This window comes from Hypanus sabinus, chromosome 7, assembly GCF_030144855.1.
Source record: "Hypanus sabinus isolate sHypSab1 chromosome 7, sHypSab1.hap1, whole genome shotgun sequence".
NCBI lineage: Eukaryota > Metazoa > Chordata > Chondrichthyes > Myliobatiformes > Dasyatidae > Hypanus > Hypanus sabinus.
In genome coordinates, this window is record NC_082712.1 from 126,641,929 (window position 1) to 126,668,088 (window position 26,160).

Below are 26,160 nucleotides of genomic sequence, written 5' to 3' on the forward strand. Positions count from 1 at the left end.
AGTATTCATGATCTAGAATTAGAAACATTGAAACATTAAGACAAGAAGATTGCATTAGTGAGCAACGCGAGCAATGGTGACATCCTCCAGGTGGTTCACAAAACTACTTCTTTCATTCCTTTTATGTCTTCTGTTTCTTTCAAAGGTGGTTCTGCTACTGTTGGAGCCTAGGATCTACACTTTCGTGCTGTGCTTTCAGGCCAGTTGAGCGATCTGGCACTTCTCTGTCTCTGAAGGTGTTCGATGAGGCATGTGGCCTCAAGGCCAAGAGGCCTGGAGATCAGGCACCTGGAGATATGATAGACTACATTTCTCACCAATCTCCCAATTAAAACATCGAGGAAGACAGAAATCACTGAGGCAAGAGTGGAAGACGAACTTTACAGCGCAGTCTACTGCCCGCTTGCTCGGTGCTTTCAGAGGAAAGTGGCTGTGTGTGATGGTCTCTCTCCCTCTCGCTGCTCCCGAAGGAAGGCCCCTGCATTCAAATGGTCTCTCTCTCTCTCTCTCTCTCCCACTCACTCACTGCTCCCGGAGGAAGGCCCCTGCATTCAAATGGTCTCTCTCTCTCTCTCCCTCTCGCTCACTGCTCCCGGAGGAAGGCCCCTGCATTCAAATGGTCTCTCTCTCTCTCCCTCTCGCTCACTGCTCCCGGAGGAAGGCCCCTGCATTCAAATGGTCTCTCTCTCTCTCTCTCTCTCTCTCTCTCTCTCTCTCTCGCTGCTCCCGGAGGAAGGCCCCTGCATTCAAATGGTCTCTTTCTCTCTCCCTCTCGCTCACTGCTCCCGGAGAAAGGCCCCTGCATTCAAATGGTCTCTCTCTCTCTCCCACTCGCTCACTGCTCCTGGAGAAAGGCCCCTGCATTCAAATGGTCTCTCTCTCTCTCCCTCTCGCTCACTGCTCCCGGAGGAAGGCCCCTGCATTCAAATGGTCTCTCTCTCTCTCCCACTCGCTCACTGCTCCTGGAGAAAGGCCCCTGCATTCAAATGGTCTCTCTCTCTCTCTCTCTCTCTCCCTCTCGCTCACTGCTCCCGGAGGAAGGCCCCTGCATTCAAATGGTCTCTGTCTCTCTCCCACTCGCTCACTGCTCCCGGAGGAAGGCCCCTGCATTCAAATGGTCTCTCTCTCTCTCCCACTCGCTCACTGCTCCTGGAGAAAGGCCCCTGCATTCAAATGGTCTCTCTCTCTCTCCCTCTCGCTCACTGCTCCCGGAGGAAGGCCCCTGCATTCAAATGGTCTCTCTCTCTCTCCCACTCGCTCACTGCTCCTGGAGAAAGGCCCCTGCATTCAAATGGTCTCTCTCTCTCTCTCTCTCTCTCCCTCTCGCTCACTGCTCCCGGAGGAAGGCCCCTGCATTCAAATGGTCTCTGTCTCTCTCCCACTCGCTCACTGCTCCCGGAGAAAGGCCTCTGCATTCAAATGGTCTCTCTCTCTCTCCCACTCGCTCACTGCTCCTGGAGAAAGGCCCCTGCATTCAAATGGTCTCTCTCTCTCTCTCTCTCTCTCCCTCTCGCTCACTGCTCCCGGAGGAAGGCCCCTGCATTCAAATGGTCTCTCTCTCTCTCCCTCTCACTGCTCCCGGAGGAAGGCCCCTGCATTCAAATGGTCTCTCTCTCTCTCCCTCTCACTGCTCCCGGAGGAAGGCCCCTGCATTCAAATGGTCTCTCTCTCTCTCCCTCTCACTGCTCCCGGAGGAAGGCCCCTGCATTCAAATGGTCTCTCTCTCTCTCCCACTCGCTGCTCCTGGAGAAAGGCCCCTGCATTCAAATGGTCTCTCTCTCTCCCTCTTGATGCTGTTGAAGGCTGGTGCCAGGGACCTGAGTCTTGGGAAAGGTTTAATTGATGCAGTTTGGGGATTAGATTCTGTAGTTCACATTGTGAGGTGTTTCTGGTTTCTGGTCATGGCTGCTTTTTTGTTGTTATTTTGGGTGATTTTGATCAGAACAGCCTGCAGATAATGAACAACACGGTGCTAGATTAAATTAGAACTAAGTTGAAGTGAATATGCCTGGACTCTTTTGTTATTGTGTTTTACATTCTGTATTTTTTCTTGTTTTTGTGCCATTTGCACAATTAGGTTTTTTTTTGACTGGGTTTTGGAGTTTGATGTTATTCTTTGAATGAATTCCATGGTTTCCTTTTACACACCATGTAAAATTCAAAATGGAGCTGGATACAGGGTCAGCTTTGTCCATAATTCCAGTGGCTGACAACAATAGACTGTTTTCACAAGATACCTCAGTGATGTTAAGGACTTACATGGGTGAAAAAGTGTCTCCCAAGGCAAACTAAAAGGAAGTGTGATGTATAGAGGCGAAACGCAACAGTTAGAGCTTTATACATTGAAAAGTGGAGGGCCAACACTTTTCAGACGTGAATGGTTGAGAAAGATCCAACTAAACTGACACTCAGTCAAAGCTCTCAGTGTGGCATCAATAGGCAATGGCAGCCCAGATGGTAGAACTAACCAGAGACTGGCACAACTGCTTAATGCTAATGAAAGATACTAGAGAAGGGGATTAGTAAACTCAAAGGCATGAAGGCCAGAATTGAATTGGATGAAGCAGCAACACCAACATTTTACAAAGCACATCCAGTGCTTTACACAGTATGTCCTAAAGCGGATGCTGAACTTCAGAACCTGGAAGCATCTGGAATTCTCTCCAAGGTTGAGTGGAGTGATTGGGCTCTGCCCATTGTCTCAGTGATCAAGAAATGGAAGGCCAGAGCCATTCACACATGTGTGGATTTCAAATTGAGTATCAACCCTGGGCTGAGTACTGTGCGGTATCCCTAGCCATGAATAGAAGATATTTTTGCCTCTTTGGCAGGCGGGGAGAGGCTTTCAAACATTGACTAGTCACAAGCCTATCTACAAATGTTGATTGAGGAGTCAAGCAGGAAGTACCTCACAATCAACACTCACAAGGGACTGTTCTAGTACAATCATCTCATCTTTGACATCGTGTCGGCTCCAGCAATTTGGCAAAGACCAATGGATCAGGTGCTCCAAGATGTTCCAGGAACACAATGTAACCTTGATGTCATCATCATGACTGGCAAAGATGAAGAAGAGCACCTCCAGAACCTTGGTAAAGTGCTTACTAGGCTGCGTGAGTATGGTCTGCATGCTAAGAGAGAGAAATATGAGTTTTTCAAAGATGAAATCTCATATTGTTGCCATGTCAAGGACAAGCACGGCTTACATAAGTCACAAGAGAAGACTGAAGCAGTGCCATAGGCACCCAAACTGGAAAATGTGTCACAACTCAGGTCATACTTGGGCCTTGTAAACCATTACCACCGTTTCTCCCAAACATTTCTACAGTGCTGCATCCACTGAACACACTGTTACAGACAGGAGCAAAGTGGGAATGGTCAGAAAGATGTGGAACAACATTCAAGAAAACCAAGAGACTTAATAACATCTGATGAACTGCTCATCCATGATAGAACCATGGAACCATAGAACATTACAGCACCGTACAGACCCTTCAGCCCTCTATGTTGTGCCGACCCATATAATCCTTAAAAAAAAGTACTAAACCCACACTACCCCATAACCCTCTATTTTTCTTTCTTCCATGTGCCTGTCCAAGAGGTTCTTAAAAACCCCTAATTTTTTAGCCTCTACCACCATCCCTGGCAAGTCAGTCCAGGCACTCACAACCCTCTGTGTAAAAAACTTACCCCTGATGTCTCCCCTAAAATTCCCTTCCTTAATTTTGTACCTATGCCCTCTGGTGTTTGCTACTGGTGCCCTGGGAAACAGGTACTGACTATCCACCCTATCTATGCCTCTCATAATCTTGTAGATCTCTATCAAGTCCCCTCTCATTCTTCTATGCTCCAAAGAGAAAAGTCCCAGCTCTGCTAAACTTGCTTCATATGACTTGTTCTCCAAACCAGGCAACATCCTGGAAAATCTCTTCTGCACCCTCTCTGCCCATCAGCCTGACGTCCAATGCACCCCTCCATGGCATTGGAGGGGTTTTGTCACACGCCATGAAGGATGGATCTGTACACCCAATTGCATCTGCTTCAAGGTCACTGATGAGCACAGAACACCACTGTGCACATTGATCGAGAGGCCCTTAGTCTAGCAAGGGGAAAAAAGAAGTTCCACCACTACCTCTATCAACAAAGGTTTACACTGGTGACAAATCACCAGCCCCTTTTGTCCATTTTCAATCCCAGGCAGGGAATTCCAGTGATGACTGTTATCCAGTTACAACATTGGGCATTATTCCTAGGAGCTCACTCCTATGATATAGTGTTCAAGGGTAACAAACAACACAGCAATGCTGATGGCTTGTCACGTCTTCCTCTATTGGCAACTGAAGGAAGAAAGCCTTCATACTGTGACCCAGCAGAACTGTCCAACACAGTATTGGTAGACCAGTTGCTGGTAACAAATTCTGAAATACAAAGGGAAACAAGGAATGTCACAACATTGTCAAAAGTCGATGAAATCACCACACAAGGATGGTAACCCTATATTTCCAGAGTTCTCAGTGAGACAAGACCAGCTGATGGTACGCAAAGAATGTTGATGTGTGGATCTGATGTTGTGGTTCCCTCTAAACCGAGCACCAGAGTGTTAGAAACCCTCAAGATGAAAAGTCTTGCCTGGAGCTATGTAGATAAACGGATTGAAAACTTGGCCAAAAGCTGTTCAGGATGCCAAAAAGTTCAAAATGAACCCCCCCACAGGCACTGGTACACCGTGACAGTGGTCATTATTACCATGGCAAAGAGGACATATTGACTTTGCTGGGCCCTTCATGGACTCCATGTTTCTGGTTGCTGTGGATATGCTGATTTGAAGAGGCTGGAGGTTATACCAATGAAGTCAACCACCTCAGCAAAGACTGTAGTCCTCAGCTCTGAGGACTACCTTTGCCAGAAACAGCTTACCAGACAAATTGTGAGTGACAATGGACCACAATACACGTCAGAAGAATTCTGACTGTTCATGAAGAGAAATAGCATCAAACGTTTCAAGTCAGCTCCTCACTACCTAGTAATGAATGGGTGAGCTGAAAATGTTTATCCGAACCCTCAAGAAGTCCATTAAAGCAATGGACAAGGGAGGTCATTTCTCTACAGCAGAATGTGGACCACTTTCCTTTTATGTATCAGAATTCTGTTCTTGCAAAAACAAATCAAACACCTGCAATGCTGTTCATGAGGAAGAATCTGAGATCTTACATGGAGCTCCTGAAACCAGATCTACGGAGGGAAGTGCAGAATAAACAGTTCAGCCAGTTGCCAGGTGAAGCAGCAAGGAGCTCTGAGATTGGACAGGAAACCCTAACACTTGACTGCTGAGAAGACAAATGGATTCCCAGTAGGATTGCTATGAGAACTGGACCACTGATGTACAGTGGATGTTGGAGGTCAGACATGGAGGCGTCATGTGGAACGGATACTGGATGTTCAACCGAAGAACACCCTTGTGCTGATTGCATCCAATAAGGTGGACACGTTACAGTTACCAGACTTACCTCTCAGTGACGATCATGTCACTTACAGCAACATAACACTGGAAACCGAGAATGTTGTCTTAGACAAGAAACCTACCAGAGCTGATGCCACTCCACAGGCCCAGAGTTGCTATCCTGAAGACTGAACCTTTAGAACCATGAAGTTAGTTATGGACTGTTATTGTGGAAGCGTGCTTATTTGGGACATGGGTTTATGAAAGGGAAATTCGATGTTTTGTACATATACCAATTTATGTTGAATTAATCTAAAGGGGGTGGAAGTGTAATGTATGGATCTATTTCTTTTAGATCAATGACCCTCCCGTTTCAGCACTACGTATTGACCTGTTGTCTATATAAGCGTATTGTCCTCTCCCTCCCCCCCGTCATATGAATACACCAGTTAAAGCCATCTCCTGCGTGCATGCTTTTATTTAACCAATATATAGTTGTGCACAGACACAACACACTCAATGTGCAGGAAAAAAAAAACAAATCATGCAAACAATAAAAGTAAGCAAATAACTTTCAGAACTAAAGTCCACAACCCAGTTACAGCCAATCCAGGAGCGTTTTAATTGCAGGACACGGCCTCAGTTCAGTGCAGAGACAAGTAAATCTCATGAGCAATGAGCTGAACATCAGCCATCCCTCTCCTCCTGCCCCGACACCCTGACCTTTTCAAACTGGCCAAACAGTCAGTTGCTGTTTGCCATGTAAGGAAATATCGGGCAAGATCCTTCTTGACCATCTTCCTTTAAGAAGCATTTGATAAATAGGTCATTAATTCTAATTCTCACTGAACAGATACTATCTGACCTACTGAGTAGTCCCAGCATTTATATTTTTGTTTCTGCTATCTAGTGCCTGCAGTTATTTGCTTTTCAAGTGTATCCAGCCAGCTTAGCTCATTAAAACTTACGCATTTCTTACAAGACTTGGCAAGCTGGGTGCAGAAAGGATATTTTGCCCCAGCAGTAGAATCTAGAAGGCAATCTATTCATTGCCAGAATCATCCTAATCAACATCTCCAAATTGCTTCCTATCAAAATAACTGGAGTTTAAAACACTCCACCTGTTCTTCTAAATGGGTTTCTTATTCTCAATTTTGGAAATACAATTTCAGGTGCACTTGTATATTCCATTTCTGTTTTCTATTCCTGTCATGCTAATAATGTCAAATTGTATCAGGTTTACACACTGAATGATTCAGGAACAGCTTCCTCCCCTCTGACATCTGATTTCCAAATGGACATTGAACCCATGAACACTACCTCACTACTTGTTTTTTATTTCTATTTTTTGCACTACTTACTTTAACTTAACTATTTTATATATATATATATGTAATTCCATTGTTTTTCCTCTATATTTATTAATCATGTATTTCATTGTATTTCTGCTGCAAAGTTAATGAATTTCACAACATATGCTGGTGATATTAAACCTGATTCTGATGTTATAAGAACATCCATGCCAAGAGCTACTGAGACAAACATTACTTACATTAAATATTTCATATCATGCCTGAATGAGGAGACATGATTGAAAATCTAATCCAGCTGCCAAAGATTTAATGTCAGTAGCTAAGACACCATGTGCCCTTTAGTCATGTATCAAACTATCTTGACATCACAATACACGAGGAAATCTGCAGATGCTGGAAATTCAAACAACAACACACACAAAATGCTGCCTGGCCTGCTGTGTTCCACCAGCATTTTGTGTGTGTTGTTGCTTGACATCGCAATAGCTATGCAAACCACAACCATGCCGAAGAAGATTGCCTTAGCACCACGCAATCTCATACTTCCATGCAGTGCATGCTAGATTAATGTTGGCAATAAGAGAGAATAATTGACTTTTTCCACATCTGACTAAGTTGTTGTGTCAATGATAGGTGGAAATAATCCCCTGGAAGAACGCAGCTGGTCAGCTGCAGCAACAACCAGCCAGGCAGCATTATGGAGAGAAACCGCTCGATGTGTCAGGTCAGTGGCTCAGACTGCATTCTTGTTTCAAAATCCAGCATCTGCAGTTTTACTTCAAATGCCAACCCTGATTAGTTATTTTGTCAATGCCAGTAAACAGCTGGGAACATAACTTCTGACATCTCTGGTATTAATTAAAGGGTCCAGATCCTACTTACTCCAAAGTGCAGACTACATGGGATTCAAATACTCAAATTTTAGAAATATACCAAAAAAAACTCATGAAAATGAACTAAATATAAATGATGGAATTGAAACACAATTTATCTGGGCTGTCCGTAGAGAAACCTGAGCTCTCTTTCACTTTACAACATTGATCGGCTTGCAGATCTTTCAAGCATTTATTCATTATTACTTTGGAGATGAAACCAACTTGCAAAAAAAGCAAAACATTTGGAGAAACAGACAGTGTGATGCTTGACCTTACAGTGTGCATACGTGTGTACATGAAGCTGTGTACCTGCATGGATAAATGTTCTATCCACAGCAAAGCATGCATTTATTGCAAATGAGCATATGTGCATTTGTAGGTGAAACTTTGCAATATCTGAGAATCTTTACTGTTTTATGCATAGATAGAGAATTTCTGATCTACACAAGAGAATACTGATTGTTGGGATTTATTTATTCAGATACGGTGTGGAATAGTCCCTTCCAGCCCTTTAAGCTATGCTGCCCAGCAATGCCCCGATTTAATCCTAGCCTAATCACGGGACAATTTACAATGACCAATTAATCTACTAACCAGTACGTCTTTGGACTGTGGGAGGAAACCAGAGCATCTAGAAGAAACCTCCGTATTCACAGGGAGAACATACAAACTCCTCACAGGCAGCGGCAGGAATTGAACCTAGGTCGCGTGTACTATAAAGCGTTGAGCTAACCGTTATGTTACCATGCTGCCTTGCTGTATCTGAGCAACACAAGATTCACACCTATCATATTCCAACCTTCCATCACTGTGAAAGATTGACAGAATCAAGTAGAAGAGATAGAACTAGAAGACTTGCAACCCGCCTTGTCTCTTCTAATCTTCACATTCTCCTACCACTTAAAACTCACCCCAAATTGTCTTTTCGAAAAAGTTCCTTTCATGTACACGAATCTGAGGCAATCGGAATGTTTATTTTTAAATAACAAAAGTTATGATGTACAGGCTTCTTTTCCTCACCAACACAGCTGTGCTTGTCTGCGGAGAGCTGCATTCCTGCTCTGCAGTCACACACAAATCCGCCTTCCTTGTTCAGGCACTGCCCTTTGCAAGAGGCAGTAGAGCACTCATTGATATCTGAAAGAGAACGAAGGGTGGATCAAAGTATAGGTAACTCAGAACGGACACTAGGATGGTATTTTAGCACTGTCTTGGCTTGTGTATCTGGGAAGAAAAAGGTTGAGACAATGAAACAAACACACTTATGAAGAGCATACCAACTAGGTCCAAAATCAACCTTCTACCTTTGCAGTTAATTCCAGTGCTGGTTTCGACCATGGTGAAGCCAACAGGGCACACACGGGAGATCTCTTCACAGCCACCGTGGTTGCAGCTCATGTCGCAACCATATTCCCCGCACCAAACAGAAAGCCCTAGGTTACGGAGAAAGAACAAACACTTTATAGTGTTTTTCACAACCATAGGACATGTCGGTGTACATTGCATTCATGGTGTAGACAAGTGACAACACACAGCAAAGATCCATAAACAGCAATGAGATATGTTTTAGTGATGCTGGTTAAGAATTAAACATAAACCACAACCACAAATTAGGATGGAGACAGTCAGTGGGAAAGCACAACAAAGGTAAATGTTCACAAAGTTAAATGACTACCCTTTTTAATATAACCAAACATAGTGGGAGAGGCTTCATCTCAAAGTGCCCTCAGAAAGAATGATCATAAACAATAAAATGCTAATGGTGCACATCTTGGCAATTGTAATGGCATTGAATATTGAGAAGAAATGATTAATAAATTAGCACTTGCATGGCACAAATATAACCAGCCACTTCTCAACTCAAGCCCAAATGTTAGCCAGTAGTCTTGCTCCTTGCAGGCTGTGAAGGAAGTTGAACACAGCACAGGGAAGAGCAGATATCTCTATACCTAGACTTTTGATGAGAGGGATTTACTAATGAAGCAATAACTGGTCATTGCCACATCCAACAAAGCAATGCAATTATCTGAGTTACTTCATAACCAGAGGCATATTTCTTTTCATAGAGTCATAGAAAAAGACAGCACAGAAACAGGTCTTTCAGCCTATCTAATCTGTTGCAAACCATTTAAACTGCCTACTCCCCTTCACCTGCACCGGATCCATAGTCCTCCATTCTCATTTCTTGCTGGCTTTGAGCAGTTTGATCAGGATGATTGATGTGGATTGGGGCGCAGGCCTGCTATGGGCTATCGGCATTGAACTGAATACTGCTAGACTCCTGGTAAGATGGATGATATTCTATGTGTTGTTCACTCGCTTTTTGCAGTTGGCACAGTTCGTCTTTTTTCTCACGCGTTGGGTGTTTGATGGTTTCTTGGACAGGTTCCATGGTGTTTCTTTGACTTGTGGCTGCCAGCAGGAGGACGAATCTCAGAGCTGTATTCTGTTTGCATAATTCGATAATAAACTTACTTTGAAACAAACCAGTTAAGGGCTTTTCCATCAATTCCCATTGAGAGGACAATGATGCAACATACATCCAGATATTGACAATGACAAGGGCAGCCATATTCACTTTGCCAGTGAATTCTGCTTTTTATCCTGGTTTATACCAATGGTTCTGGTAAGATCAGTGAGCAAGTGATTGCTAAGCAGTACTTGACAAAAGTACCAAAGGTTCCAATAATTAATTAATTGACGTGGCTGAATTTGCCCTACTTTTTTCCAGCAGAAAATATTTCGACAATCCTTAACATTGTGACTATAAGACCATAAGATACAGGAGCAGAATCAAGCTACTTGGCCCATCAAGTCTGCTCCACCATTTCATCATGGCTGATCCATTTTCCCTCTCAGTCCCAATCTACTGCCTTCTCCCTGTATCCTTTCATGCCATGACTAACCAATAATCTATCAAACTCTACCTTAAATGTACCCAGTGACTTGGCCTCCACAACCTCCAGTAGCAATGAATTCCACAGATCACCCCTCTCTGCCTAAAGAAATTCCTCCTCATCATGGCCTCTTGCCTGGTGCTTCTTCTAAGACAATTATTAATTATTGATGGGAATGCTAGCTAGTTATTAGATGTCCCTGCATGTGCTTGACCTGACCACATGGGATATACTGGTTTCAGCATTGAGACTTGACTAACTGTTCCAATCTAGCCACTAACACCTGAGTTTTAGTGTGAAAGATTTTTCAGGGTCACCTCAAACGTGTGCAGTTTTTGCCACTTCTGAGTCTGCTACATGTGATTGCCCAGTGATTCATCCAGAAATGGGCCTGGAGTCACAAACAGGCAAGACCGAGCTTGGAGCAAGCTCTGCCTGTAAGGTACATAAATGAACCAGTTGTGGTTTTTATGGAGAACCTCAGGTGCTTTGCATGCCTTGCTGATAGTTATTCCAGATTTACAGTACTTCATTCTCAATTCAGATTCACAAGTAGTCATGGTGAAACCAGAAGTCCGGTCTCTAGACTATTAGTCTAATTGTTAGGATTGCTAGTTCTATAACATAAACACTCTGCTGCCATATTTAACTCAGAGGAAAGTACATAGGGGGACTATGAACTCCCATATCAACAAACTGAAATACTATTCCTCATTAAGTCTCAACTTGCACCAAATAGACATTTGTACAACACAGGAATCCCACATGGCCCCTGGGACAAAGAGTTAAGTGCTTGAGGAAGTGATCAATAAAAGTGGTCAGTTATTGTAAAGGAAGCAGACATAATGACTGAAGAGGACAAATACAATGGCAATTTATTTAAAGCAAAGCTGATTGCAGTTAAAATTACACATACAGTATATATGCCAATAAGTGAAAGTAATGCGGCAGCTGAAGCTGGAAGGAGAATGCAGAAAGAAGCACTTAAAAATCCTGTGGATTTGTTCAATAAGCTATTCAGCCATTTGGGCAAAAGGAATTCATGAGATTCAGTTTTCAGCAAAATGCTTTGCATGCATGTTCATGGGATGCAGAAAGTAAACATGCAGGTAGAGTAAGCAATCAGGGCAGTAAGTGGTATGTTGGTCATTCTTGCAAGTAGCTGCAGCTTAGGGCTTCTGGGAAACCAGATCTGAACTCTGCGCAGCTTTGGTCACTGCACCGAAACGAGAGTCTATTTGCCTTTGAATCATTGCAGTTAAGCTTCACTGAAAAGGTTCCTGCCCTAAATAATGCATTTCTACAATGAGAAATTTAGCAGGGTTGGCCAGCCACACCATAGATTAGAAGGATATGAAAGCATTGAATGCACAATACTCTGACAAAAAAGCCAAAAGATAAATATTAGATTAAAGATTAGTTTTATTTCTCATATGCAGTGTACGTTAAAACATACAGTGATATGAGTTATTTTGCGTCAATGACCAAAACCGACAGCCGGCAAGTGTCGCCAATACTTCTGGCACCAACATAGCATGCCCATGACGAACCCTAACCCATACGTCTTCGTTCAAGTTCAAGTTTAATTATTATTCAACCATACATGAATACCCACAAATACATCAAACAAAGCAGCATTCCTCCAGGGCTAACAGTCATACACAGCTCAAGGCACAAAGAGGACATAGAAAATAGCAAATAAACACAGTCACACACAAAAAAATATAGCACAAGTCTTTGAGGGACACGTCTTGAAAATTGATGGTGCATAGGAGCTAGCAGTAAGAACAAGCAGTTCTCAGCAGTCCACAGATGAACATAAGTACACGTGCAATCCAGCTTGTCATTCCACCGAATGAACACTGAAGGGCAGCACAGAGGGGAGACCAGCCCCCAACCGAGCATGGACACCACGCTACACTGTCTCTGGTGTCCCTTCTTCTGGATTGTTGCAAAGGGCAAGCCCATGGCTTGAGGCCTACCCCTAACTAAACCTGATGCCACACACCTCCCCCGCTGTCTGTCTCATCATTAGACAAGGGAAATGAACTTGCTGTATTTCACATTACCAATGTTGAACAAGGTCTTGCGATTGCTAGAGAAACGTCCAAGACAGTCACTTGCTCTTATACTCCACACCGCCTTCGTGCACCGATTCCAATGCCTTCCTGTAGCAAGCAGTAACATGGTAACTACCGAGTCCAGCTCCTCCGCCAACGAACAGCTCGCTGATGGAGTAGATCCGCAGTGCTTGAAGGTCTTAATGTCTGGCATTGTCTTGCGATTATTAAAAAAAGATGTTTAAAAAAGAGAAAAGCACCTTTGGTTGGCCACTGAAAGGCTCCTGTACCTGAACGTGCTGACATTTTACCGGAAGCTGGAATATCGAAGTAAACTGGAGCAGCCGGAGGAAACGCACATGATCATATGAAAACATACAAACTCTGTAGACACAGTAGTGGAAATTGAATCCTGTCTGCTGATCACTGGTTCTGTAACAGCATTATGCATCCTGCTTTGCTACTGTGCCACCCCAGAGACCATTTCCTCCAGCCAGTGTGTTTGTAATTGGGGGACATAGTGCTCTACAGCTGGAACTCAATACCTCATTGGGATAAGGGTGCACAGGCTTTGAGTATATTTAAGGCTGGAATCAATAAACTGCTCGACACCACAGCATTCAGAGGACAGGATGAATTAGCATTGAAGAGGTCCTGAAACCATGTTTGTGTGATACAGCAGGCTTCAGGAGTCTAAACACAATGTTTCCTTCCATTTTACATATTGTTTCACTCTTCTGCAGGAGAATGCAGAAAAGGGAAAATGAAGAGGAAGTGGGAGAAGAATTCTGCAATGTATTTTAAGACTGATTTAGTTAAAATAAAGAACAGAGCATTTTTGTCAGGGTCTGACTCAAAATAGGGGAGGCAGATGGTTCTGTCAAAATCAAAGTACATTTATTATCAAAGTATATACTGTGCTCATTATGCAAAATGCTACTGTTTAGATTGGAAATAATTGTAACTTGGAAGTGCACAAAAATCAAACCGTCAAGTTAACAAATGGCAAAACACCAAGAAAAGATGAACCAAACACTGAAGGGGAAAACAGGAAAAGTTCAAACTACTGAGGGTGAAAATGTAAGCTCAAATATCTGGAAAGACTCTCCAGATATGGCAGAACCAGTGAAAAACAAGTCAACATTCTGAACATTAAATTCTTCCTTGATGTTTCAAGAACAATGCTCTTTCAAGGATCAACATTGTATCAGGTGACTGGCAAATCGCAGATGCTACTCCGCTATTTAAAAAGGGTGGGAGGCAGCAGAAAGGAAACTGTAGTCCTGTTAGCCTGACATCAGTCATTGGGAAGTTGTTGGAATCGATTGTTATTGATAAGATTACCTTGAAGCACATGACAAGATAGGCCTAAGCCAGCATGGTTTCAAAGAAACATAGAAAACCTACAGCACAATACAGGCCCTTCGGCCCACAAAGCTGTGTCAAACATGTCCTTACCTTAGAAATTACCTAGGGTTACCCATAGTCCTCTATTTTTCTGAGCTCCATGTACCTGTCTAGGAGTCTCTTAAAAGACCCTATCGTATCTGCCTCCACCACTGTCGCTGGCAGCCCATTCCACGCACTCACCACTCTCTGTGTAAAATACTTACCCCTGACATCTCCTCTGTACCTACTTCCAAGCACCTTAAAACTGTGCCCTCTCATGCTAGCCATTTCAGCCCTGGGAAAAAGCCTCTGACCATCCACCTGATTAATGCATCATCTTCCGGAAAGGAAAATCCTGCCTGACAAACCTTCTGCAATTTTTTGAGAAAATTACAAGCAGGGTAGACAAAGGAGATGTAGTTGATGTGGTCTACTTGGATTTTCAGAAGGCCTTTGAAAGTGCCACACATGAGGCTGCTTAGCAAGATAGGAGCCCATTGAATTACAGGTAAGTTACTAGCGTGGGTGGAGTATTGGGTGATCGGCAGAAAACGCAGAGTGGGAGTAAAGGGATCCTATTCTGGCTGGCTGCCGGTTACCAGAGGAGTTCCAGTGGTCAGTTTTGGAACCGCTGCTTTTTACGATATATGACAATGATTAGGACAATGGGATTTGTGGCTAGATTTGCTGATGATACAAAGATAGGTGGAAGAGCAGGTAGTGTTGAGGAAACAGAGAGCCTGCAGAGAGACTTAGATAGTTTAGGAGAATGGGCGAATGAAATACAATGTTGGAAAGTGTATGGTCATGCACTTTGGTGGAAGAAATAAACAGGAAGACTATCATGTAGATAGGGAGAGAATTCAAACTGCAGAGATGCAAAGGGACTTGGGAGTCCTTGTGCAGGATACCCTAAAAGTTAACCTCCAGGTTGAGTCGGTGGTGAAGAAGGCAAATACAATTTTGGCATTCATTTCTAGAGGTATAGAATATCAGAGCAGGGATGTGATGTTGAGGCTCTAAAAGGCACTCGTGAGACCACACTTAGTGTATTGTGTGCAGTTTAGAAAGAATACACTGACATTGAAGAGCATTCAGAGAAGATTCACGAGAATGATTCCAGGAATGGAAGGGTTACTGTATGAGGAATGTCTTGCATCTGCAGTTTTGTTTTCCAGAGAAAGATGTTAGAAAGAAATAGTTTCCAATTGGCATAAATTAGCCAAAGCAAGGTCAGGTTTGTCTGTGAATCTTGGAGAGAAGGTAGAAGGGTACTGGGCACGTTGGGAGAAAATGAAAAGTAATGAAGGGAAGATCTCCTGAGGAAATGAGTTTGGTAAATGCTTGGGAGACAATGGCCTGTTATTCAGTGGTCGGATCATGGTCCAGTGAGAATTTGAGAAATTCAAATTCTAGAGGACAGTCCATCAAACCCTAATAACACCCTCTATTGTCAGCAGTTATGTTGGCACTGTTAAGGCTGGTCCCTGTTGAGCAAAATGAGATGGAGATAAAATAGTGTAAGGACAGTGGAAAAGACTGAGATGGTCAATGTCACATCAACACTTAGTGATCACTAAGTCGAGAGCTTGTGAAAAGCTGAAAGTACTCCCTTTCCACTTCTCTGATGCCCTCTATCACTTTATTCATTTCCACTCCTGCTTGTAACCAATTTATCTTTACAACAGATATCTAATCCCTCTGTAGCGCCTTTTGAGTCAAGACTTCTGGAGCTGACAGAGTCCGCAAATTGGGGCGAGGACCTTTGGTGAAACAAATGGGCTCGAGGTTGAAGATGCCAAAAAAAAGAATAACAGTTCAATACCATGCTGAGCTTGGCATTGATTTAGATGAAGATGAAGCCACGACCTCTGCTGAAAACCTGTTGTCCCAAATCAGAGGATGGAAGATGAGATGCGATAGTGAAACATAGGAAGGAATACAATGAAAGTAGAAGAGGAGGATGATCTGGAAAATCCAACAGCTGTTAGAAGTTTGTGAGTTTTGTAAATTTAGATACAGCACAGTAACAAGCCCTTCCGGCCAACAAGCCTCGCTGCTCAATTACACTCATGTGATCAATTAACCTACTTACCCTTTGGAATATGGAAGGAAACCAGAGCACCTGGAGGACAACCCTCGTGCTCATGGGGAGAAAGTTACAAACTCATTAGAGACAGTGCAAGAATTGAACCCAGGTCACTGGTGCTGTAATATTATTACGCAAACCACTACACTACTTTTATGTCTTAAAGGAAGGACTTTTTTCCTTGAGATATTGAAAGCGGTGAAAAACACAGTGGAACTTTTAACAAGGGCAGCTTTTTATTGGAGAAAAATAATTGGAAATACAGAACAAAAACAGCAGGTTAAGCAACATAAAAAGTGTTTAGTTGCAAAGAAAAACAGGAAAGAGAAGAATTATCCACAGGGGATTTACAGTACGTGATAGGATGGAAGTTACGAGAGTTCCAATGACAAGAGTGATCTGGAGTCAGGTGAAAGAAACACTAAAGGTCACTGAATACAAAAACTATGTTTGAAGAATGTGTACAAAATAAAATCTTAAATGACACAGAGTTAACTCTGATTGTTGCTAATGTAAGATACAGAGATTTACTATCTGAAACTGCTGAGTCTCAACTTAAATTCTCTAATTGAGATTTTAGCCAACCTCTGAATGTCATTTGCTTTAAATCATCCTTCAGTTTTGATTAAATCTCTTTGATGTACTCTTACTTGTTAGCAGCACACTCCAACTCTAAACAAGCTGTTACTCACCACTTAAGCTGAAATATTTTGAAGTAACGCAAGAGCGCCCATTGGCTAAGAGTTGATATCCCTGATAACAAAGGCACCTGTAGCTGCCAATGTTGTTCTTGCAGATTTGCTGACAAAGACTTTGTCCTCCATATCGGGAACATTCATCAACATCTAGAAGTAAACACAGGAATGGGAGGCATTTGTTAGGAGTCGTAGGTATGCATATTTCCATTTGGCTCTCGCAAATTCAAAGCTGTGTTCAGAATCCTAACATCATAGACTTTCTGTATAAAAAATGTAGTCTGTTGTTTTTTTTTAAGTTATTGGACAAAACCGTCAAAATCTATGCTATTAAAACATAGTGCAAAGGTCAAGGATGTCTCTGAGCGGCTGCAGGACATTCTGGAATGGGAGGGTGAACAGCCAGTGGTCGTGGTGCACATAGGTACCAACGATATAGGTAAAAAACGGGATGAGGTCCTACAAGGTGCATTTAGGGAGTTAGGAGATAAACTAAAAAGTAGGACCACAAAGATAATAATCTCTGGATTACTACCAGTGCCACGTGCTAGTCAGAGTAGAAGTAGGAGGATATTTCAGATGATACGTGGCTTGAAAAATGGTGCAAGGGGGAGGGATTCAAGTTTCTGGGGCATTGGAACCAGTTCTGGGGGAGGTGGGACAGGTATAAACAGGACAGTCTGCACCTGGGCTGGACTGGAACCAATGTCCTAGGGGGAGCATTTGCTACTGCTGTTCAGGAGGCTTTAAACTAATGTGGCAGGGGGAATGGGAACAAGTGCATAGAGACAGAGGGGTGTAAAATGAGGGTAGAAGCAAAAAGTAGAAAGGTGAAAAGTAAAAGTGGCAGGCAGGCAAATCCAGGATAAAAAGCAAAAAGAGTCACTTTTCAACATAATTGTATAAGGGCTAAGAGTGAAGGCTTTGTGTGTCAATGTGAGGAGCATTCGTAACAAGGTGAATGAATTGAATGTGCAGATAGTTATTAATGAATATGATATAGTTGGGATCACAGAGACATGGCTCCAGGATGACAAAGGATCTCCAAGTTTGCATCTCCAAGTTTGTGGATGCCATGAAGCTGGGTGGCGGTGTTAGCTGTGAGGAGGATGCTAAAAGGATGCAGGATGACTTGGATGGGTTAGGTGAGTGGGCAAATTCATGGCAGATGCAATTTAATGTGGATAAATGTGAGGTTATCCACTTTGGTTGCAAGAACAGGAAAGCAGATTATTATCTGAACGGCGGCCAATTAGGAAGAGGGGAGATGCAACAAGACTTGGGTGTCATTGTACACCAGTCATTGAAGGTGGGCATGCAGGTACAGCAGGCAGTGAAAAAGGCAAATGGTATGTTGGCATTCATAGCAAAAGAGTACAAGAGCAGGGAGGTTCTACTGCAGTTGTACAAGGCCTTGGTGAGACCGCACCTAGAATATTGTCTGCAGTTTTGGTCCCCTATTCTGATGAAAGACATTCTTGCCATAGAGGGAGTACAGAGAAGGTTCACCAGATTGATTTCTGGGATGGCAGGACTTTCATATGAAGAAAGACTGGATCGACTGGGCTTATACTCATTGGAACTTAGAAGATTGAGGGGGGATCTTATTGAAACGTATAAAATTCTAAAGGGATTGGACAGGCTAGATGCAGGAAGATTGTTTCCGATGTTGGGGAAGTCCAGAACGAGGGGTCACAGTTTAAGGATAATGGGGAAGCCTTTTAGGACCGAGATGAGGAAAAACTTCTTCACACAGAGAGTGGTGAATCTGTGGAATTCTCTGCCACAGGAAACAGTTGAGGCTGGTTCATTGGCTATATTTAAGAGGAAGTTAGATATGGCCCTTGTGGCTAAAGGGATCGGGGGTATGGAGAGAAAGCAGGTACAGGGTTCTGAGTTGGATGATCAGCCATGATCATACTGAATGGTGGTGCAGGCTCGAAGGGTCGAATGGACTTTTGAGAAAAGTCTAAGGCTGGAGAAGAAGGAATCTGATAGAGAGGAGAGTGGACCATAGAAGAAAGGGAAGGAGGGAGGGTAAGTTTATTTTGCACACTGCAAAGGAAAAATATGAAAGTGGACTTTCTTCTCTTGAAGGTAGTTAGGAATACAATAAGTATAAGTACAATAAGTAGAAAGCATGAATGTATTTCTGAGAGTCACTGGTCCCAACTGAATTTTAAATTACTTTGTCCTCATTTCCTTTTGGAATTGCAGTAGTTAAATGATTCTATTCCAGTGCTGACTTGTGCAACTAAATACGGTTATTGGAATTTTTCATCAGTGAAGCAGGTTGTAACATGAATGATCAGAGGAGAATAGATTTATATTTTACCTCCAATCCTTAGCACACAGATACTGTTCTTTTAATCTACGTATGGGTTACACAGATTCAAGGTGCATGATTGCCATCGAAAACAAGATGATGTTGGCTTTTTAATATCTACTGTATCATTTATTTCATTTACTTTTACTTCTAATATGTGTGGAGATAAAGCTGCCATCTTTGAATAAAAGTACTAGCATAGAAACATAGAAAACCTACAGCACAATACAGGCTCTTCGGCCCACAAAGTTGTGGTGAACATGTCCCTGCCTTAGAAATTACTAGGATAACCCATAGCCCTCTACTTTTCTAAGCTCCATGGACCTATCCAAAAGTCTCTTAAAAGATCCTATTGTATCGGCCTCCACCACCGTTGCTGGCGGCCCATTCCATGCACTCACCACTTTCTGAGTAAAAAACTTACCTGACATCTCCTCTGTACCTACTCCCCAGCACCTTAAACCTGTGTCCTCTTGTGACAACCACTTCAGCCCTTGGAAAAAGCCTCTGACTATCCAGAGTCTAGATCAATGCCTCTCATCATCTTGTACACCTCTATCAGGTCACCTCTCATCCTCCGTTTCTCCAAGGAGAAAAAGTGGAGTTCACTCATCCTGTTTTCATATTCTTCATCAATTAAATACATAATAACAGTATATAAACTTTGGATATAACAAATTGCCAAATATTTTTTCCAGCAATGAAAAATGTGAAAAATGTTATTTGCATTTAAACTTGAAAATTAAAACTGCTTTATACTTCACAAAAGTTTTCTCATAAAAAGTGTATTTAAACAGCATTATTGGTCTTATAATGTTAATGGCACACTTGTAGTATGGATTTCACATTGGCTTATTTCTGTACTGCCCTTTGGGAGCCTTACTTGGCAGGAAGGCAAATCAGAAATCTGTACATACACTCTGAATTATTTCCAAACCATTTAGCTTTTAAAATCATTTGCAAATTACACCAGAATTTTTGGTAAGGCTAATTGCCAGTTTATGGTGCATGACAGGAGAATGGGATTGGTAAATTATCCCCTTTATATCCTGTAATTGGTAAATTAGATTTTATTATACACAGGTCTTTTTTGATTCATATTGTTTTGCTCTCCTTTATGTTTCCTGATTGTGTTTTATTCCTCCGTGCAATCAATTTAAATTGGCTAATAATATAACTTTAAAGATATAAAACAGGCATTTTTTTGTATTATTGCATTTCAATGAATCCTGGATTTTCAAAATAAATTTAAAATTTTGCAATTAACTTCAGAAAGGAAATATATACTTAATTGGAAGGAAAATTTTACACAGAAAAGTGGAATGTTTGGGATTCTGTTCCTCACCTTCCTATGTTGTTTTCTGTAGGTTAATACCTTGTCCAGAACCTTAAGTAAACAGTGAGTTCATTGAATTTTTTTTGTGATTTTCACAACAACTTGCTGTAAGTACAGAATGGGAATATATGTGATCTCTGCTACCATTTTAAGCAGGGAGACTCTCCTCATCTGGTCAATTGATCAGATGGATAAAGTGTTAATAAGCAATGCAAAATTTGAACAGAGTAAACATCAGATCAGACACATAGTGAAATAATCAAAGAGGCTGATGATGAAAAAGAAATAAGTTAATTGAAAAAGTAAAACAAAAATCAGGTTTTTCACAATCTCTGGCAACAAAATAAAGTTGATTGAATTAAAAAGTTATTCTTAGCACTAGAAAGGCTCTGACAATAATGAATAAGTATCACATTATTTAACTAAGTTCACACTGCTTTGAGTCAGTGGACTAGGCTATGTTCTAGCATTCATCTGGAGATCTAAATGAATACACTACAGTTGTACGGGCTTTGTTAAAACAGCTGTAGATGATGTATCCCCACTAAATTATTCAGAGTCTTCCCCAGTCTGAAGTCCTGGATGAACCATAAGATCCAAAATTTGTTGAGGGCCAGATCAGTGGCATTCAAGTCTGGAGACCAAGAAAGCTATAAGAGGTGCAGGTATGATCTCCAGAAAGCTATCTCAAGTGCAAAATGGAGATTTTGGACCAAACTTGAATCAATGAACAACGCTTGACATCTGTGGCAGGGCTTGAATGTTATCATCTTCTGCAAAGTTAAGTCAAGCGACAGGAGAGAGAGCAGGGCTTCACTTTCAGATGAGCTCAATGCCTTCTATGCTTGCTTTGAACATCATAACATGGAGGAATCTGCCCCCCCCCCCCCACATCTCCCAATGATCCTCTGATCTCAGTATCTCAAGCTGACGTGCAGGCTGCCTTCAGGAGGGTGAATCCAAGGACAAGGTATCTGGCCACATTCCAAAGAGCCGTTCCGACCAACTGGCCGGAGAGCCCACTGAGATTGTAACAAGAAGGCTTCAATTATACTGTTGCCAAGAAGAGTGTGGTGACCTGCCTCAATGACTATCACCCACTTGCACTTACATCCACAGCGATGAAGTGTTTTGAGAGGCTGGTGATGAAACAAGTCAGCTCCTGTCCGAGAGATGACTAGAATGTACCCGAATCTCCCTACCAGAGCAACAGGTCCTTGGCAAATGCTGGCTCACTGGCTATTCACTCAACATTGGAACATCTAGATAGCAAAAATGCACACATCGGGATACTCTTTATCAACTACAGCTCAGCATTCAGGACCATCATCCCCTTAAAACTAATCAATAAGCTCCAAGACCTTGGCCTCATTACCTCCTTGTGCAGTTGAATCCCAGATTTCCTCATTTGCAGACTCCAGTCAGTTTGGATTGGCAACATCTCCTCCACAATCACCATCAGTACAGATGCACTGCAAGACTATGCTTAACCCCCTGCTCTACTTGCTTTACACTTATGACTGTGTGGCTCTAATGCCATTTTCAAGTTTGCAGATGACATCACTGTTGTGGGCTGTATCAAAGGTGGTGATGAATCAAAATACAAGTGGGAGATTGAAAATTTGGCAGAGTGGTATCATAACCAAAACCTCTCACTCAATGTTAGCAATTCCAAGGAACTGATTTTAGGCTTCAGGAGAGGGAAACCAGAGGTCAATGAGCCAGTACTCATCCGAGGATCAGAGATGGAGACAGTCAGGGTTGAATTCTTAGATTTACTATTTCAGAGGATCTGTCCTGGACCCAGCATGCAAGTGCAATTGCAAAGTTAACTAAGTTCACACTGCTTTAAGTCAGTGGACTAGGCTATGTTCTAGCATTCATCTAGAGATATGAATGAATACACCACAGTTGTATGGGCTTTGTTAAAACAGCTGTAGATGATGTGTCCCCACTAAATTATTCAGTCTTTCCCAGTCTGAAACCCTGGATGAACCATGAGATCCAAAATTTGCTGAGGGCTAGATCAGTGGCATTCAAGTCTGGAGACCAAGAAAGCTACAAGAGGTGCATAGATGCTGCCTGGCCTGCTGAATTCCTCCAGCATTTTTTGTGTGTTTTTAGGAATTCCAGCATCTGCAGATTTTCTCTTGTTTGTACTGTATATCTCCTTTATTTGATTGATGCATTTTTCAATATTCATTCTCATTTCTTTGGTCAAATCATGTGAAAGGTATTGAAATAACTGCAGTGTTGGCAGTTTAATTCTGCATTAACATATGGGCTTCAAGTGTGAAAGAAGTGCACAGCGTAATTACTGCTAACATGGGAATGCATGGTGGTTTGTGTTGCCTGGTGTAGAAACGCTGTATTAAAATATACAGTCAGTTCACCTTGTGTTGAAAGATTGGCCGTGTACTTAAAATGTGCTGGGATTGAATCTGATGGTGCTCATGCAGATGTTGTCACTGAAGAACAAAAGCTATAGCCCAGTTGAACAAAATCAAAGCTATTATGGATTTCCCATCATACTACACTATAATAAAAACTATAGGAGTATTTAGATATGGTATATTTCTATCACCACTTCATTCCATGTACTTATGCTCCTCCTGTATAGTGCACTTAAAGACAATACGCCTAACCAGATGCTTGACTGGTCAGCGGATGTGATCAGCGCATTTGATGATATCAAACGAGCTCTAACTTGACCCTACTGGCACAACCGCTCCCCAACACACTCATAGCCACTACTACTGATGCTTCAGTCTCTGCTGTGTACGAGCAGTTGGTCGGAGGCATGTGGCAGCCGCTCACTTTCTTCAGCCGGCAGATCTAAACCCCCCGAAAGGAAGTACAGCACGTTTGACCATGACCATCTTGGTCTCTATCTGGCTGTCAGCCATTTTCATTTTCTTCCAGAGGGTCACCATTTGGACCCCAAACCACTCGTGCACGTGATGGCCAAAATATCTGACCCTGGGTCTGCATGACAGCAACCCAATCTACCCTAAACATCAGAGTTCACAGCTGATATACAACATGTCAAAGGGAAAAATAATGCCAGAGCTGTTTGCCTCTGATGGCCAGCTATTGAGGCCATACACATCGGGGTTGACAATACCAGCATGGCAGCTTACCAAGTCACTGACCCAGAGGTCCAAGCTTAACGAACAGCAGTCATGGGCCTGCAGTTGGCTGACATTAAGTTCAGTGAAGCCTGGGTTTCTCTCCTGTGCAATGTCTCAACTAGTCACCCTTGCCCTATTATGCCAGCACATTGGAGACGGATTGTTCTCGACTCCATACATGGCTTCTCACATCTGGGCTGGAAGGCCTCACAGAAACTGATTGCACTAAAGTTTAATAAAAACACAAAATGCTGGCAGAACTCAGCAGGCCAGACAGCATCTTTGGGAGGAAGTAGTGACGAAGTTTCGGGCCGAAACCCTTCATCAGCAGTCACTAAAGTTTGTTTGGTGCAGCCCCAGAAAGGACATGCATGATTGCAGTGCAGCCTACAAGAGAACAAAAATTAACCATCATGTACTGGCACCATTGGCACCTTTTGAGGTCCCTGAACACGTCAATGTAGACCTTGTTGGTCCTCTTTCCCCCCACCCGCCTAGTCAGCCTTTGAACAGCACTCCACCCTCCTCAGTAAATTCAATTCCATTTCACCTATTTCTACCTCCCATCATGGCATACAGTTCCTGTTGACCTACATTCTTCTTTGCTTTCTCTGCCATGATGCACACCAACATCCCCTTAGGTCCCCTTACAATAGCCCGTTCCACGTTTTGGAATGAGGAGAAAAGACTTTTATCATAGTTGAAAGGGGTAAACCTGAACGTGTTTTGGTAGATCGGCTGACCGAGATTTGGAGTATTCCGCTGCTCTGTCACTGGCATCACAACTTGACCATGAGCATGTCAATGCATCTCTGGATATGCTAGAGGCACCTGTTATTCCTCCACCCCTGGAACACAGGTCCCGGGCTGACGGCTCATCCGAGCTCTAGTCATGCTCATAAATGCTGGTTACAGTGAATTCTGGGAGGGTTTCTGTAGGATAACGTAATGGGGAGAGATGTCCATTATTCACATGTACCAACATTGAGTTGAAGTTTTGCTTTAAGAGACTGGTCTGACATGATGATGATATTACATAACTATTTTAGCTCAATTTTGTGTTCAGGTTTTGGAGAGCAATAAAATGTGTTATGGGTTTCATTAAATATAAAATGCCTCACTTCATTTTATTTGTGAAAACCTACAATGTCATTTCCTATGCATTGCTTTTCATAGAGCACTGCCTGAAAAATTAGTGCATTTTGCCAAAGAAGACTTTTATTAGACAATCCTAGAATAACCAGGTTTTAATGACATTGCTCCAGATGGAGATTGCATTCTCAGAATCAGAAGCAGATTTAATATCACTGGCATATGTTGTAATTTTGAGGGGTTTTTTGCTGCAGCAGTTAATTGCAATACATAATTTAAAAAAACTATAAATTACAAGAAGAAATATATATTTTAAAATTAATTACTTAGTGAAAAAATTGAGCAAAATTAGTGAAAAATAGGAAAAATTAGCGGGGTAGTGTACAGTACATAGGTTCATTGTTCATTCAGAAAGCTGATGGCACAGGGGAAGTACCATGACTTGACTGCTCTGTTTAGACTCTACCACAGACTTTCCTCAACGCCAATCTACAGCAACAACTACTGACCATCTAATCAAAAGAAAGCCTGACTCCTAGACACCAGCCACCTACTCCCAATGGCTATAATTTTACAAATCTCAACCCAAATACCTACTACTCTACTGTAAGATACTCATGTTCACCTCAGTAACAGATCTCCCCTGACCTTAATTAGTTCTCAATAATAAGCTAATAACCACAACCACCTCCCTTTATATTAAGTTTGCATTGGTCGGCCCATAATCAAAATCATCGCTGCTTCACCGCATAAGGGCCTTAGATTAAGTTTGTTTTTATTAAAACAGGCACCAGTTTCTGGAGTGTTATTATTTTCCATGCCATGTCCATGAAAAACTCTACAACCAGGAGTTGAATCAAAAGAGGAAACAAAGCATTGTTATTCCAAATAGGAAATGATACACTTTCCTGGTGCACTTTCTCATTGATTTCCCCGCAACTTCTGCTCAACCAGAAGGACTTCATTGACTAGTTTCCAATCAACCATTTATTCTTAGCCAAGGCATCTTGTGTAATAGTTACCCTTCTCAGCTCCATAAAACTCCTTCTTCACCCAATTCTTATTTATGTTACTCACTGACAACATTATTTTCAGACTGGCATTCAGCTTGCAAATAACAGTTGAGCCCATGGCTTCTTCTATTGCTTTTCTATTGGGAGACTGTTCATATGGGATCCAGTCTCAACTGAGTACAGTTTTCAAAAGTATACACGAGGAGAAGTGACCCTGTCAGGGGCTCTGCCACTTGATACTGGTATATCTGGCCATAGTCTGTGATCAAAAATACTGTTTATAATCTCAGTGAACAAGCCCTCACATAGTCAAACTTGTGATATCACCCACCTGGATTCTTGTTCTTGCCCCTGACTTGAACCCCTCTTAATATCATCATCCAAATCTCTATCACATCTCCTATCCTCCATGCTCTGTAAGTTTGTCATCCAAAATTCCCTGATAAAATCTTTGCCGCCATCAAATCCTGTTCATTGTCCTTACCAGTCTGCATTGGCTCCAGA

The 26,160-nt window shown here is 42.3% G+C and overlaps 1 protein-coding gene across 1 annotated transcript in view; it reads right to left on the bottom strand.

The window, feature by feature from the left end:
* The window catches only part of LOC132397542 (kielin/chordin-like protein), a gene marked incomplete at its 5' end in the record, with an annotated part of 349,645 nt that overhangs the window by 189,406 nt on the left and 134,079 nt on the right, over positions 1-26,160 (bottom strand). Inside the window, 3 exons of the mRNA XM_059976368.1 lie at positions 8,649-8,765; positions 8,933-9,061; positions 16,756-16,908. Coding sequence (XP_059832351.1) covers positions 8,649-8,765; positions 8,933-9,061; positions 16,756-16,908 — 399 coding nt within the window. The remainder of the gene's footprint in view (positions 1-8,648; positions 8,766-8,932; positions 9,062-16,755; positions 16,909-26,160) is intronic.